Source organism: Hemitrygon akajei, chromosome 5, assembly GCF_048418815.1.
Source record: "Hemitrygon akajei chromosome 5, sHemAka1.3, whole genome shotgun sequence".
In the NCBI taxonomy this organism is placed as follows: Eukaryota; Metazoa; Chordata; class Chondrichthyes; order Myliobatiformes; family Dasyatidae; genus Hemitrygon; species Hemitrygon akajei.
This window is the reverse complement of record NC_133128.1, coordinates 41,413,705-41,429,228: the sequence shown is the minus strand read 5'-3', so window position 1 is coordinate 41,429,228 and position 15,524 is coordinate 41,413,705. Positions and strand designations below refer to the sequence as shown.

The 15,524-nt window shown below is 42.4% G+C and overlaps 1 protein-coding gene across 1 annotated transcript in view; it reads right to left on the bottom strand.

Moving 5' to 3' along the window:
• Window positions 1–12,226, bottom strand: part of dusp27 (dual specificity phosphatase 27) — a 29,180-nt gene extending 16,954 nt beyond the window's left edge. Inside the window, exons 1-3 of the mRNA XM_073045325.1 lie at window positions 12,110–12,226; window positions 1,640–1,764; window positions 96–190 (exon numbers count right to left, since the gene is read on the bottom strand). Of these exons, the coding sequence (XP_072901426.1) occupies window positions 96–190; window positions 1,640–1,749 (205 nt within the window). The 5' untranslated portion in view covers window positions 1,750–1,764; window positions 12,110–12,226. The remainder of the gene's footprint in view (window positions 1–95; window positions 191–1,639; window positions 1,765–12,109) is intronic.
• Window positions 12,227–15,524: the final 3,298 nt, after the last annotated feature.

The window sequence follows — 15,524 nt, the reverse complement described above, 5'->3', positions numbered from 1 at the left end:
CAATCCATGCAGGATCCACTGGGATCAAGGCCAGGGCCAGGAAAGCCAATTTAGTCAGGTCTTCTGGAGAAAATGTAGAAATATAAGAATATTACCTTCATTAATAATCTTTGTTGCAGCAACTGCAGATGATAGATGTATAGGCTCCATGAAGATGCTCTCTGTGTCCGTGTCTGATACAATGGAAAATCTGTCAATGAAAATAAAGTACATACGTCCCTTCTTTCATTATTGCTGCTTAACATTAATATATTGAAAAATCAGGCATCTCACCCTCTTGGGATTAATTATCGCTTTTGATTCCACATTTATGTTACAAGTTCTCTGACACTACCATATTCACTAAACTTTAAGGCCCTGTGAAGACATACTCACTACTCTGTTAAAAAGTGAGTTCAAATCCCCTCTAGAGATGTGAGCACATTATGTAGATCGATAGTTGAGGACGATACTGAAGGAACGTTGTGTGGTTGTGGAAACTGCATGTCCATGAGTTGTATATTTTTTAAGATCAAATGCCTTTTACCCAGAAGATTCACAGTCAGTGTTAAGAAATAGTTGCATAAAGGGAGAGTATATTTTGTCAGGATGGTGGTGGTTTTAGCAAAGTTCATTAGAGTTATTGTTTCAGACATTGGAGTTTCAGTTACCATAAAGGAAAACATTGATTACCTGCCTTATAAATTACATTGGCAGAATCCTGGGAATCTTTTTAAGAATGATCTCATTTGTGAAAGACCTTTATTTTCTGAGTATTTATTAGTAAAAAGAGATCCCTCCAATTACACCTAACCTCCAGGTCTACTAATGTAACTTCTTCTATGTCTTTTTGATGAATTTATGCATTGTAAGTGTCAATGTCAATGTTATTGTCTGTCCCTTATTGACTTTGAGAAGCTAGTAGAGAGATTGCCACTGTGGGCTGCTTTCAGCCTTGTGGTGTAAATTCTATGGTGCCACCAGGGAACAGAATTTGCAGGGCTTAGACACAGCAATGAAGAAAGAGCAATGATATATAAAAACTGTTCTCAGGTGGGATCTGGGAAAAAAAGTGTAAAAGGAACAACGCACACTGCCCTTGCTCCGAACCTTTTCACACTGTGTGTAACTGCCCAGCTGAAGAATACACACGTCATCACCTACATAAGGTTAGAATAGGAAGCTGGGGCTTTTCCCTTTGGATCAAAAATATTTGAGAGAAGACTGAAAAAGATGTTCAAGATCATGACTGGTTTAGACTGGGTAAATATAGAAAATGTTACCAAGTTTATGGTCAAAAGGTTGGAAGACCTGGATTTAAAGCACGGAGGTGTACAGAAAAATGTTTTCTTCAGAGGGCAGAAGTGATTTGGAATTTGTTGTGGGTGGTGGTAAAAGACTCAAACAGAAGCATATTAGAGGATGCTGTGTGATTTGGTGAGAGTGCAAACAGGGGCTTGTTCTCTGCTGCTAGGGACAAGTACAGTATTTTAGTGCTGTTATCACATCCTTAAAGACGACTTGCTGTCAAAGACATAACTATGAGCCTATCTTTTCTGAGATTAAAACCCAAATAGTGCTGACCTAGCCGCAAGATGACTCCATGTGGAACCACTTGAATTTGCTTATATCGGAGAACTTTGCATTGCACACATCACACCTGCTAGGCGATGGGCTGCGTAGGTATCGGGCCTGCACAGAATGGACATCATCTTGTTCAATGTCTCCTGGTACAACTTGTTCACCGTTGTTATTGTGAGCTGTCGCCATGACTGCTTTCCTCTTCTGCATGGAAACAAAGAGAAGCAATGTTTTGGAAGAGTGACCCAGAATTAGGAAACAAATCCATGTCTACAGCAGAGACATAGCATGGAAGCATGGTGCCCACTCAAGCTGGTCCCATTTCTCAATATTTGGTGCATATCCCTCCAAAGGTTTCTTATCCATATGCCCATCCGATTTGTTTTTTAGACTTTGTAATTGTAGATGCATCTACTACTTCCTTTGACAGCTTATTCTGTATACCTCTGTGAAAAAAAAAGGTTTAAATCTTTCGCCTTAAACATGTGACCTCTGGTTGTAGATACTTTTACCTTGGGGAAAAGATTGTCCATCTGACATTTCGGTCCATGGTCTCCTATTATGCCATGATGAAGCCACCCTCAATGTGGAAGACCAACACCTTGTATTCCATTGGGTAGTCTCTAACCTGATGGCATGAACATTGATTTCCCCTTCCAGGGGGGAAAAGTCCCTCCCCCCACTTCTTCTGTTCCACACTCTGACCTTGTACCTCTTCTCACCTGCTTTTCACCTCCCGCTGGTGCCTCGCCTCCTTCCCTTTCTCCTATAGTCCACTCTCCTCTCCTATCAGATTCCTTCATCTCCAGCTGTTTATCTTTCCCACCCACCTGGCTTCACCTATCACCTTCTAGCTATCCTTTCCCTCCTATTCTGGCATCTTCCTGTCCAATCCTGAAGAAGGGTCTCGAATTAAGACGTCGACGGTTTGCTCATTTCCACTAATGCTGCCTGACCTGCTGAGTTCCTCCAGCACTTTGTGTGTGTTGCTTTGAATTTCCAGCATCTGCAGAAATTCGTGAAGTATCTATCTATCTATCTATCTATCTATCTATCTATCTATCTATCTATCTATCTATCTGCCCTTCCTATGTCCCTCATAACTTTATATGGCCCTTTAAGGCCACCCTTCAGTCCTTTGCTCCAGGCTAAACAGTCCCAGCCTATCCAGTCTCTCCTTGAAAGTCAAGCCCTCCCATCCTGGCATCACATTTGTGAATCTTTTCTGCCCCCTCCCTACCTTAATCTCTTCCTTCCTGTAGTGTGGCAATTAGAACTGTGCACAGTACTTGAAGTGTGGCCTTACCAATTCTTATACAGCTATAAGATTATATCCAACTCTGATACACAATGTACTGACCACTGAAGGCAAGCATGCCTATGTTATCTTCATCACCCTGTCTCCTTCTGCCATGATTATCAGGGAACTACGTAATTGTATCCTAGGTCACTCTGTTCAACAACACTTCCCAGAGCCCTGCCACTCAGTAAGTACGTCCGCCCTTTAACTTCTGAAAATGCATCACTTTACACATGCCTGACTTAAGTCCTATCTGCCATTCTTTTGCCCGCTTTCCAGTTGATCTAATTGATGAATTCCCAGTTTCTTTCCACTGATGCTAAGTTCACCGGCCCTTAGCCATAGAAGATTGAATATTGAGGAAGGGGTGGCTTGTCCTTTCACCCCTTCCTCAACATTCAGTCTCCATGGCTAAGGATGATACAGCATTCTCTGCCAGGACATGAACAACTTGGTTAGAAGTAAGGGATGAAGTTGGTTGGGACCATGGAGAGACTTCTGCTTGCTTCAACATTGTCAGCACCACCTCTTCTGTAATATTTCAGGATTTCACTGTTCTGAACTCACCAGCTTCCATGACCTACCCCACAGTTAGTACAGGAGAGAAGCAGTTCTTATTGAAACGTATTCCTTATTGACGCATCAGTGGTGGAAAACGCAAGCTATTTCAAGCCTCTGGGCATCAACAACTCAGATAATCTATCCTGGCCCCACCATATTGACACAATCACCAAGAACGCATCCCTGTAGTGATACTTCATTAGGACTTAGAGGAGATTTGGTAAGTCACCAAAGGCAGTAGCAAATTTCTATAGATGTACCATAGGGAGCATTCTAATCGATTGTACCACCGTCTGGCATGGAGGCTCCAGTGCACAGGATTGTCAGAGGCTTCAGACGGTTACAGACTCAACCAGCTCCAACACAAGCACAGGCTTCCCCATCAGTGAGGACATCTTCAAAAGGCAGCACATCATAAAGGAGGCATCCATCATTAAGGACCCCACCATTAGGGACATGCCCTCTTCTCATTACTACCATCAGAGAGAGGAGGCACAGGAGCCTGAAGATCTACACTCATTGTTTCTGATCCTCTATCATCAGATTTCTGAATGGTCCATGAATCCCTAAACACTACCTCTTTTGCACTGTTTATTTATTTGTTTGTTTGTTGTAACTAGTAGTAATTTGCTGTGCCTGTACTCTGCTGGAGCCACAGAATAGAGATGAGCACACAGATCCTTAAGGGGACCTAATCTCACCCTGGTTTTGACTTTTGCTCTCAATATACCTATAGAATCAGAATCAGATTTATTAGCACCGGCATGTGTCGTGAAATTTGTTAACTTAGCAGCAGCAGTATATTGTAATACACGATAATATAGAAGGAAAAATAAATAAATTACAGTAAGTTTATATATGTATATTAAATAGTTGGATTAAAAATAGTACAAAACCAGAAATAATAAAAGTGAGGTAGTGTTGATGGGTTCAATGTCCATTTAGGAATCGGATGGCAGAGGGGAAGAAGCTGTTCCTGAATCGCTGAGTGTGTGCCTTCAGGCTTCTGTACCTCCTTCCCGATGGTAACAGTGAGAAGAGAGCATGTACTGGGTGATGGGGTTCCTTAATAATGGACATTGCCTTTCTGAGGCACTGCACTTTGAAGGTGTCTTGGAATCTACAGAAACTAGTACCCAACATGGAGCTGACTAATTTTACAACTTTCTGTAGCTTTTTTTGATCCTGTGCAGTAGCCCTCCCCCCAATACCGGACAGAGATGCAGCCTGTCAGAATGCTTTCCACAGTATATCAGAGGTTTTTGAGTGTTTTAGGTGACAAACCAAGTCTTCAAGCTCCTAATGAAATATAGCTGCTGTTTTGCCTTCTTTATAGCTGCATCGATATTTTGGAACTAGGTTAGATCCTCAGAGATCTTCACACCCAGGAACTTGAAATTGTTCACTCTCCCCACTTCTGATCCCTCTATGAGGATTGATTCATGTTCCCTCATCATACCTGAAAAATGACAGTTGGAGTTTAATACAGACAAGTGTGAGGTATTGCACTTTGGAAGGACAAACCAAGGTAGAACATACAAGGTAAATGGTAGGGCACTGCGGAGTGCAGTAGAACAGAGGGATCTAGGAATACAGATATAAAATTCCCTAAAAGTGGCATCACAGGTAGATAGGGTAGTAAAGAGAGCTTTTGGTACATTGACCTTTATAAATCAAAGTATTGAGTATAAGAGTTGGAATGTTATGGTGAGGTTGTATAAGGCACTGGTGAGGTCGAATTTGGAGTGTTGTGTGCAGTTTTGGTCACCAAATTACAGGAAGGATATTAATAAGGTTGAAAGAGTGCAGAGAAGATTTACAAGGATGTTGCTGGGACTTGAGAAACTGAGTTACAGAGAAAGGTTGAATAGGTTAGGACTTTATTCCCTGGAGCATAGAAGAATGAGGGGAGACTTGATAGAGGTATATAAAATTATGATGGTTATAGATAGAGTGAATGCAAGCAGGCTTTTTCCACTGAGGCTAGGGGAGAAAAAAACCAGAGGACATGGGTTAAGGGTGAAGGGGGAAAAGTTTAAAGGGAACATTGGGGGGGGGGGGGTTCTTCACACAGAGAGTGGTGGGAGTGTGGAATGAGCTGCCAGATGAAGTGGTAAACGTGGGCTCACTTTTAACATTTAAGAAAAACTTGGACAGGTACATGGATGAGAGGTGTATGGAGGGATATGGGCCAGGTGCAGGCCAGTGGGACTAGCCAGAAAAATGGTTTGGCACAGCCAAGAAGGGCCAAAAGGCCTGTTTCTGTGCTGTAATGTTCTATGGTTCTATGGTTCTACCCTTCCTGAAGTCCACAATCAGTTCTTACGTCTTACTGGCATTGAGTGCCAGGTTGTTGCTGTGACTCCACTCCACTAGTTGGTATATCTCACTTCTGTACACACTCTCATCCCCATCTGATACTCTACCAACAATGGCTGTGCCATCAGCAAATTTATAGATGGTATTTGAGCTGTGCCTAGCCACAGTCATAGGTATAGAGCGAGTAGACTGTAGGCTAAGCACACACCCCTGAGGTGCTCTGGTGCTGATCGTCAGTGAGGAGGAGATATTAATTGCAATAGAATCTATTAGGATTCTCCTTTACTTTTTCTGCCAAGGATATATCATGTTTCCCTTTTGCCCTCCTGATTTCCTTCTTACATGTGCTCCGACATCCCTTATGGACTCATGGCTGCCAATTACCCATACCTGATGTATGCCTCCTTCTTCTCCCTAACCAAAGCCTCAAAAACCCTCAATAACCAGGGTTCCTGAACCCCACTAGCCTTGTCCCTCACACTGACAGGAATATACTCTCACTTTTAAAAGCTTCCACTTGCCAGTCATTACAGCTAGCAGCCTTTCCCAGCAAGTTCCTATCTAACGGCTTCAAATTTAGTCTTCCCCCAATTTGGAACTTTAGCTTGTATATCAACTATGTTTTTTCTCCAAAAATAAAAGAAACCAAACTCCTTAGATTAGAAGTTCATACAAAATAAGCTACTCTTATTATATCATCATCACATGTACAGTAAAAAAAAGTTTTCATTTATATGCCTTCCAGGAAGACTATGCCATACATGCAAGCACATTGAGATAGTAAATAGAAAACAGAATTTAGTGTAGCAGCTACAGAGGAAGTGCAGCCCAGGAAGATGAATAAAGTGCAAGGGTCACGATGAATAAATTCTACAAGTAAAATCAACCCAGAGTGTATCCTTCCTTTATTTATGATGCTGGTAACATTCCCAGCAGTATTTCCACCCTGATATCCCTCTACCCTGGGATTTAACATGGAGGGGATTATCTTTCCATCTCTGTGGCCTATGGTTCCACAGAAAATAAATTAGAGATCTCAACTGCTTGAATGTTAGAAGCTGCTAATGAAATGATCCCTTCTCCTGCATTAACTGATCAGCAGCAGCCTTGAGTCCCACATCAGAAGCAATCAGCAGATTTGGCAATCACTCTTCCGGCTGCCCGTTCAGTACCCACACAACTGCACTCCTTGCTGGAATACACAGTGGAGTAAAACAGACTCATTCCTATCCTGGGCAGGTTAGGTTAAAATTACATTCCAGCGGCACGTGCAGAAGGAACCTCTGTGCCCAGAGGAGTGCAGAGGAACTCACTGCCTCAAGGAGTGGTTGTAGTGAGAAGCGTGGATATACTTATGGGAAGGCTGGACACTCAAGGTCAAGAGTAGAGGGAATATAAAGTTCAGTTGACAGGTTTAGATGAGGAAAAGTGAAGGAAAGTCAAGTGCAGTATAACTGGAGCATGGCCTGGCTGGATTGAATAATGGTTCTGTGTCAAGTGAGAACTAACAGTGAATAAAGAGGAATGTAGGGAAAAATTGAAAAGCATTCAGCGAAGTATCCTATTGTAATTAAAATGTAATTAAATCATAATGGAAGAGATGAATAATGAAATCTATGCAGATAGCAGGGGAATTATTGCAAGAATATTTAAAGAAAGGACTGCCATCAAGCACAAGTTTACAAAACAAACTCCTGGTGCTGACAGCAGATGGCCTGGCCAACCTTCTACCGGTGCAGATTTATAGAAGCACAGTTAATACAGCTCTGATTTCGTTATGACCAGATTTGGCCTCATCAGTGCCATCATGTCCCAGATTTTTTTAAATATTCCTTTTTTATTTATTAGTTCTTGGAATATCAATATTGATAGCTAGGCTGACATTTGCTATCCATCCTGAATTGCTCCTGAACTGAGGACGTAATTCAAGATCAACCGCTTTGTTAGGGATTCGGAGTAACAGATAAGGCCAGACAAGGGAAACAATCCAGATTTCCTTCTCTGAACCAGAGACAATATGATGAATAAGACACGATTGGGGAGTGCAAACACGCAGAAGAAATATAAACTGGACAAGGAAATTTTAATGCTTCAAAACAGTAGATGGATTCTAAATTATCATTTGTAATTCACAGAAATAAAGTAAGCAGGATCTTTGTAAAGCCAGAGGAGGTGAAAGGGTGAACAGAGGAACAGAGCCTAAACAACAAGATCATCTTGCCTCTCTTAGAGTATACACCAAATTATTTGACCTCACTGCCAAAAGAAAACAGCAAAAACAACTCTCAAATGCCTTAAATGTAAGACAAAGATTACAAAATATGGAACAATTTATATGACATAAAAATGATACAAAATAAAAAATTTTAAGGTTCCCCGGAATGCAGGTAATTCAGCTCTGATATAATAAGGGTGATTTTTGATCAACCTTAAATGGGTATAAACTCAGCGTTGTGTCCATGACAACAACCAGACACCAACAGGAGCACTCAACACTTCATTGACGTTGGGAAGGGCAGAAAGACCAGGGAAAGGCAACAGCAGATGCTATGGTTCTGTAATAACAATGATGACAAAAATAATTGTTACCAGTGGGGAGAATGTGTAGGAGCCAGAAGATCCACTCTTTATGTTTTAAGAACAGTTTCTTCCCCTCTACCATCAGATTTCTGAACAGTCCATGAAGCCATAAGCCTGACATATGTTAGTATTAATATACCTGATTCTGAAACAATATAAAATAAGAGATGTGCCCCAATAAACCCCTGGCTTTGAAAGGTCAACAATTAAATTGTAACTGTTCTTTTTCAGAAACTGACTGGCTATGCACCTCCAAAGTTCTCTGTTTTATCATTAAAACCTTAATTTTTGCAGAAAAGGATTTTCCTCAGAGCTGGATTGGTGCCACTGAGAAAAATCTAATCCAGAATATGCAACCAGAGCTCTTTACATAAAATAAGGTCTTTTGGTTCCCTTGATGTAGATTTAATTGACCTAGGGATTGCTTCTATGGAGAGGGAGCACCATGTATATTTAGTTCAGCAAACTCCTCCATTTTAACAGTGCAGAAACTAATGTTCAATTGCATTATTTTTCTGAGGTTCATTCTGAGAAAGAATTTTATTATTGCAACAGTATGCCTTTCATTTTAAAGCGTATTAATATACATCATAATACTAACTATCCTGATCATTCCTACAGGTTTATAGACAATTCTACTCGTACTTTCAAGAACCTAAGATCCTAATGTAGCAGGATTCCGTTCTGATCAGCATCAGCTACGTACACCTAGTACGAGTTACAAAGACTGCCAAAAAAGCAGCAAGAATCTGAAGATGGCCTCTTGCAATTTGTAATAAGTGCCAACATTCAGGATCTATGGATGTCAGGAAAGCAATTTCCTATTTGGACATAGCTGTTACTAAGGATGTTAAAGTGCAGGTAACAAATGCCAGAGCAGTCCAAAGCAGTGGAAAGTCTCTACAGAATTTTATGACAGTGACGTATATTTCTTGTCAGGAGGAGAGGCCAGTGAATAAAATCTCCATGATTTTGTTGAGGACTAAAGCGCCAATACAACATCCGTCATCCAAATCCATCGATCATCATCTGATGCTCCCATGGGTGCAATCCTGTATGGAACTGATCAGATTCCCAGGGATTTCTCCTGATTTATAAACGATTGGCGGATGGCCATAATGCCAACACCACAGGCTGAGAATCCTGTGTGAAAATCCATTGTGAAAAGATCACCTCTTCTCACCCCATCTCAACCCCTACAGTTTTAACTCGAATCACTCACTACCTAATGTGCATTGTCCCTGCCTTCAACAATTTTTTAAAAGTTATAAGTGTTCATCTGAATTATTTGATAATCATCTGCCTTTTAGAAACATAGAAACATAGAAAACCTACAGCACAATACAGGCCCCTTGACCCACAATGCTATGCCAAACAGCTCCTTTCTTTAGAAATTACCTAGGGTTACCCACAGCCTTCTATTTTTCTAAGCTCCATGTACCTATCCAGGAGTCTCTTAAAAGACCCTTATCGTTTCCACCTCCACCAGCACTGCCAGCAGCCCATTCATTCTCTGCGTAAAAAGACTTACCCCTGACATCTCCTCTGTACCTACTTCCAAGCATCTTAAAATATGTGCCCTCTCATGTTAGCCATTTCAGCCATAGGAAAAGCTTCTGACTACCCACATGATCAATGCCTTTCATCATCTTATACACCTCTATCAGGTCACCTCTCATCCTCCGTTACTCCATGGAGAAAAGGCCGCGTTCACTCAATCTATTCTCATAAGGCATGCTCCCCAATCCAGGCAACATCCTTGTAAGTCTTCTGTGCACCCTTTTTATGGTTTCCACATCCTTCCTGTAGTGAGGCGACCAGAACTGAGCACAGTACTCCAAGTGGGGTCTGACCAGGATCCTATATAGCTGCAACATTACCTCTCAGCTCCTTCACTCAATCCCATGGTTGATGAAGTCCAATGCACCGTATGCCTTCTTAACCACAGAGTCAACCTGCGCAGCAGTTTTGAGTGTCCTATGGAATCAGACCCCAAGATCTCTCTGATCCTCCACACTGCCAAGAGTCTTATCATTAATACTATGTTCTGCCATCATATTTGACCTGCAAAAATGAAGCACTCACACTTATCTGGGTTGAACTCCATCTGTCACATCTCAGCCCAGTTTTGCATCCTATCGACGTCCCATTGTAACCTCTGACAACCCTCCACACTATCCACAACACCCCCAACCTTTGTGTCTTCAGCAAATTTGCTAACCCATCCCTCCGCTTCCTCATCCAGGTCATTTATAAATATCACAAACAGAACACGTCCCAAAACAGATCCCTGAGGCACACCACTGGTCACCGACCTCCATGCAGAATATGACCTGTCTACAACCACTCTTTGCCTTCTGTGGGCAAGCCTGTTCCGGATCCACAAAGCAAGGTCCCCTTGGATCCCATGCCTCCTTACTTTCTCAATAAGCCTTGCATGGGGCACCTTATCAAATGCCTTGCTGAAATCCATATATACATCTACGACTCTATCTTCATCAATGTGTTTAGTCACATCCTCAAAAAATTCAATCAGGCTTGTAAGGCACGACCTGCCCTTGACAAAGCCATGCTGACTATTCCTAATCATATTATGCCTCTCCAAATGTTCATAAATCTGCCTCTCAGTATCTTCTCCATCAACTTACCAACCACTGAAATAAGACTCACTGGTCTAAAATTTCCTGGGCTATCTCTACTCCCTTTTCTGAATAAGGGAACAACATCTGCAACCTTCCAATCCTCCGGAACCACTCCCGTCCCCATTGATGTTGCGAAGATCATCGCCAGAGGCTCAGCAATCTCCTCCCTCGCCCCCCACAGTAGCCTGGGGGTACATTTCGTCCGGTCCCGGTGACTTATCCAACTTTATGTTTTCCAAAATCTCCAGCACATCCTCTTTCTTAATATCTATCTTTTGTGAAGGAAGTGTTTTGATTGGGCTTCCTAAATAAATGTTAATGCATTAATGGGCGGATGTTTTGCAAAAATCAAGGAACGGTCGTTGATACTGATATAGAAACGCAGTTTCATCAATTTTACGGAACAAACATGCATATGGAGTTCAAGGTATCAGTGTTTATTACTCGTTTTTATTTACCCACGAGGAATGCGGATCATCACATATACTATCAACAATCCTCGTATGCTGGTACTGGCAAAACTACAGGAAAGCTCTTGATTATAAACACATTTCAAAAATATAATATTTTTATTCTTCATTCAACGCTATAACGACGTTGTGAATTCTTATCCGTGATTAAAGTGGGCTTACTATTTCGTTTATCAATCTGCACTGTTGCTTCAGTTACTTGTTTAGATCAACTCAATAAAATAGAGAAAATACCACCCTCTCTTTTGTATTCCCATCACACCGAGATATTTGATTTAATTTTCTCTTGGTGGGAACATTTCAAAGGTTATCGGAGTAACAACATGATTAAAACTGGACAGAAAGCAGAAAGAAATCAGAAGCTGCCTTTTAAACTGAAGCTGGGCTGTAAGGCGCTTTGATTTTGTCGGCTGTCAAGGCGCCGGTCTGAAATGAGAGCCTGGCTTCGGTCTGCGATTATTTTGAGCTTTGTGACAGCTGCAATCTGCAGAAAGCGGCTCCCTCAGGCCACTGGAATGTGCCCTCCGACGGGAGTGACAAGCGAGGCCACTCAAACCGTTTAAAACTTCAAAAACAAACTTAGCATTAACTTAATAACAACCGTCAAAGAAAGTCAAATTCCAGGTCCTTCAGCATCCGTCGATAACATAAATGTGCTAGAAAACGTTTGACCATACCTGGATGCTGAGACTTCTTTTCCCAGATAAGTTGTCGCCAAAGAAGTTGCTCAGCTTCAAAGTGAGGAGGAGACTCTCACGCAGTGTCCTCGCCTGGAATGTGAAGTTAGAGTAATGCCTGACTGACAAGCACAGAAAAAAACCTTTCTATCTCCTTGCCTCTGACCTTTATATTCATAGTGGTGCACTCAGTTGATGAACAACGTATCCCATAGGCATTGTTTCTTTTTATTTCAACAATGCGTGGGAATTGCCCAATGTACAGTCGGTGGCATCAGTACGATTTTAGTCAGCATTAGGTAAATAAATCAAATATTTAATATTGTGATAAGCTGATTTGAGATATAATGTAACAGAATGTCAATATTATTTTATAAACATTTTATTTGATTTGAAGATAAAATTGTAGCAGTAATGATTAGAGTTGCGATTCATGGGCAGTATACATAAGAGTAAAATTACATTAAATTAGCATGTAAGTCAGATAAAATTGCACGGACTGTGGACACAGTTTGTCAAATGTTTTTCTCTGTGTGAGAACAGGAATGTATCAGCTCTGTTAAGAACTCCCCCTATGGAGAAGCCACTGAAAATTTCAATTGAATGCTGAGAGCTCTGGATAATTTAATGTGGGCATTTTTATTCTTCCTTGTAATTAACATCTTTTATAATTAATCCTCAGGTGAAAAATATGAACAGAATAGATGCTTAAATGAAATAAAATAACGGCATTCAGTACCAAATTAAACAGATAATTGATCATTTATTACACTGTCCAAGAATATAACAAGAATTGCCACATCATGTCATGAAATCCACAAACCATAACTTTAATGAAACACAATTAATAGCAGTACAATTAAAAGCAGTCTTCTATGAAGATAAAATATTAGCTTCCATGGTAACATTCATCAATTTCTGACAGCCTTTCAGAATGTCCTTTGTATGTTGTAGGCTCTTTAACATCCGGCAGACTCAGTGATCTCTGGACTAAATCTTTCCAAGTTAGCTCCACAGAATTCTGGAAGTAATTTCCTCAGTCCTTAGCTAAATCTGATCTAATAACTTCTGGAAAGTTTTTCTTTGAAAGAGAAATTCCAGAAGCTCCAATGTGCGGAGGGAGTGCATAATTAGTGACTGATATGTGTGTAAATGGTTTATGCTGGTGCTCTTTAACTTTATACCTCCTTTATTAATTTAGTTAATTGACTTCCAGTGGCCTGCAGCCCCTCATTCTGAATGGCTGAAGCCTTGTCCTGAGGGAGTGTTCCTTTGAGGGATTATACAGACTCCGGTCGTGGTTAAAGGTCTCAGCCCAAAACATTGCCTGTTCTCCTCCATCAATGTTGCCTAACTTGCTCAGTTCCTACAGTATCTTGTGTGTGTTGCTCAAGATTTCTAGCATCTGCAGAATCTCTTGTGTGGCTGAGTTATTAAAGCCTATTTTACAGGAAGCATTGTGTGTTTATCGATTGGCTGGCAAACAGCTCAGAAAGCGAGGAAATGAGTTAATATTCAGCATCTTCCAGTTCATTGACCGGAATCATTTTCTAGTTCTCACTCCTGCCTGTCCTGCTGCATTTCCAGCATTAGCTCTCTTTCTTTAATTCCAGTTTTCCAGCACCTGTAGTACTTTTCTTTCATCTCACTACAGTTTGGTATTTGGGAATAACATTGGCTCCTTTGTCGGATTTGCAATGTTGGCCTGGAAGTGCTTGCATCATCAGAAAATCATGGACAATAGGTTGAATGGATAATTTCAATTATAGTCCCAGAGGGTTTTGTGACCCTTCCAGTAAGGTCAAAGAACGGGACGTTGAAAGCCTTGCACCATTATGCTCTCCAGAAGCTCCCCGGCTGAATGACTCCTATTATACAGGAGCTTTGTCCCTGAGGTACATAGAGCAGGAGGAAGAGAGAGGGTGAGGTGTGTAGGATATAGACCCCCATTGTAATGTTATCAGCTGTATTTAGAGAGGAAACTTTATGTCCTATGAGCGTTCCTCTGATATCATCAGATGAATAGAAGAAAAGCAGGGAGGCTGGCAGTGGTAGATGCAGTTGGCAGCAAAACACTTGCATTATTATTTTGTAATGACTACACACTGGTCGAACGTTATGTGCTTCAGTGCTCTGATAAACACTCTGCAGCTTGTTGTGTGCTGATTAAGATGAAACTGCTGCTCACTCCAGAACTCACTTATTCTGCATGTACAGGACAACGTCTACCAACAGGCTTATTAGTATCTCATTAAATTAACATAGCCAAGCCTATTCCATTCACGATGTAACGCCACAATCAATGTTAAAACCTCGTTGATGGGTTATTTGGGTTACTCTGACTGGGCCTCTGCCAGCGTGAATGACACCACCGGTCAGAGCACCTCATTACTTCCACTTCTTCACAACAAGTGCAGAGGTTGTTCATGTCGACAGAGCAAATACCCAGCCAATGGTAAAACTGTCAGGGTCCGGTCCGGTCCGGAAACCGCATTCCGGGTCTCAATCCGGTCTGAGGGCTCCGGACTCCAGGTCCTGCAGTTGTCCCTCCCGTCACCCGGGAATTAGTTAGGACCCTCCTGGTTCAAGGAGGCACACCTGTAACTCATTGAGCTGCAAGTGTTTATAAGGGGCCTTGGGACTGGGACCAGGCGGGTGGTCGTTTTGTTCTGTTTCCTGTTCTCTGCTGGCTCTGAACTTGGCTCTGCATTCTGTTATCCTGCCCGGGCTCAGATCCACTCCTCATCGTGCTTCTCTGCCCCATATCAGTAATGCCAGGTTGGTCCTCTCCCCCACCTTTCTTCCCATGCGCTGGTCCTGCTTCTCCGCTCATTTGTGTTGTTTGTGTGGTTGCACTGTCTGCCGGCCTTTCCTGATTTTCCTGTTATCATGATTGTTGTGTTGATCACTCTGGACCTATACCCGTTCCTACCCCTTGCCTCTGTCGGGCAGGTCCGGCTGACCTGCTGCTGCTTGACAGTGGTTCTGCCCGTTCCTACCCCTTGCCTCCGTCGGGCAGACCCAGCTGGTCTGTCGCTGCCCGGTGGGGGTACTGCCCCATCCTCCTCTTCCGCCCGAACCCTGAGATTGTGCCCCACACCCACCTAGGGGTCCGCTTTGTGCCCAGGCCTTCGGTGTTTCCGCCTGGGAGACGGCCCTACCCGGGACATATGTGGCCCGCCCAGGGAGGGCTCTCCGCCAGCCTATCTAGCCACCTAGACCTGCCTGCCGGCCTGGACCCCGGGAGCCCGCTCCGCTCCGCTCTGCCAGCCCGACACTCTATCGACCTGAACCCCAGCTCTACCCTTAAATGCCATGGCATCCCCATCCTGTCCTCCCCCTAGTACTTCAGTGTCTGCGTCCTGTGTTTGGGTCCATCCAGCCGCGTTCCTGACAAAAACATTGCATGAAACAT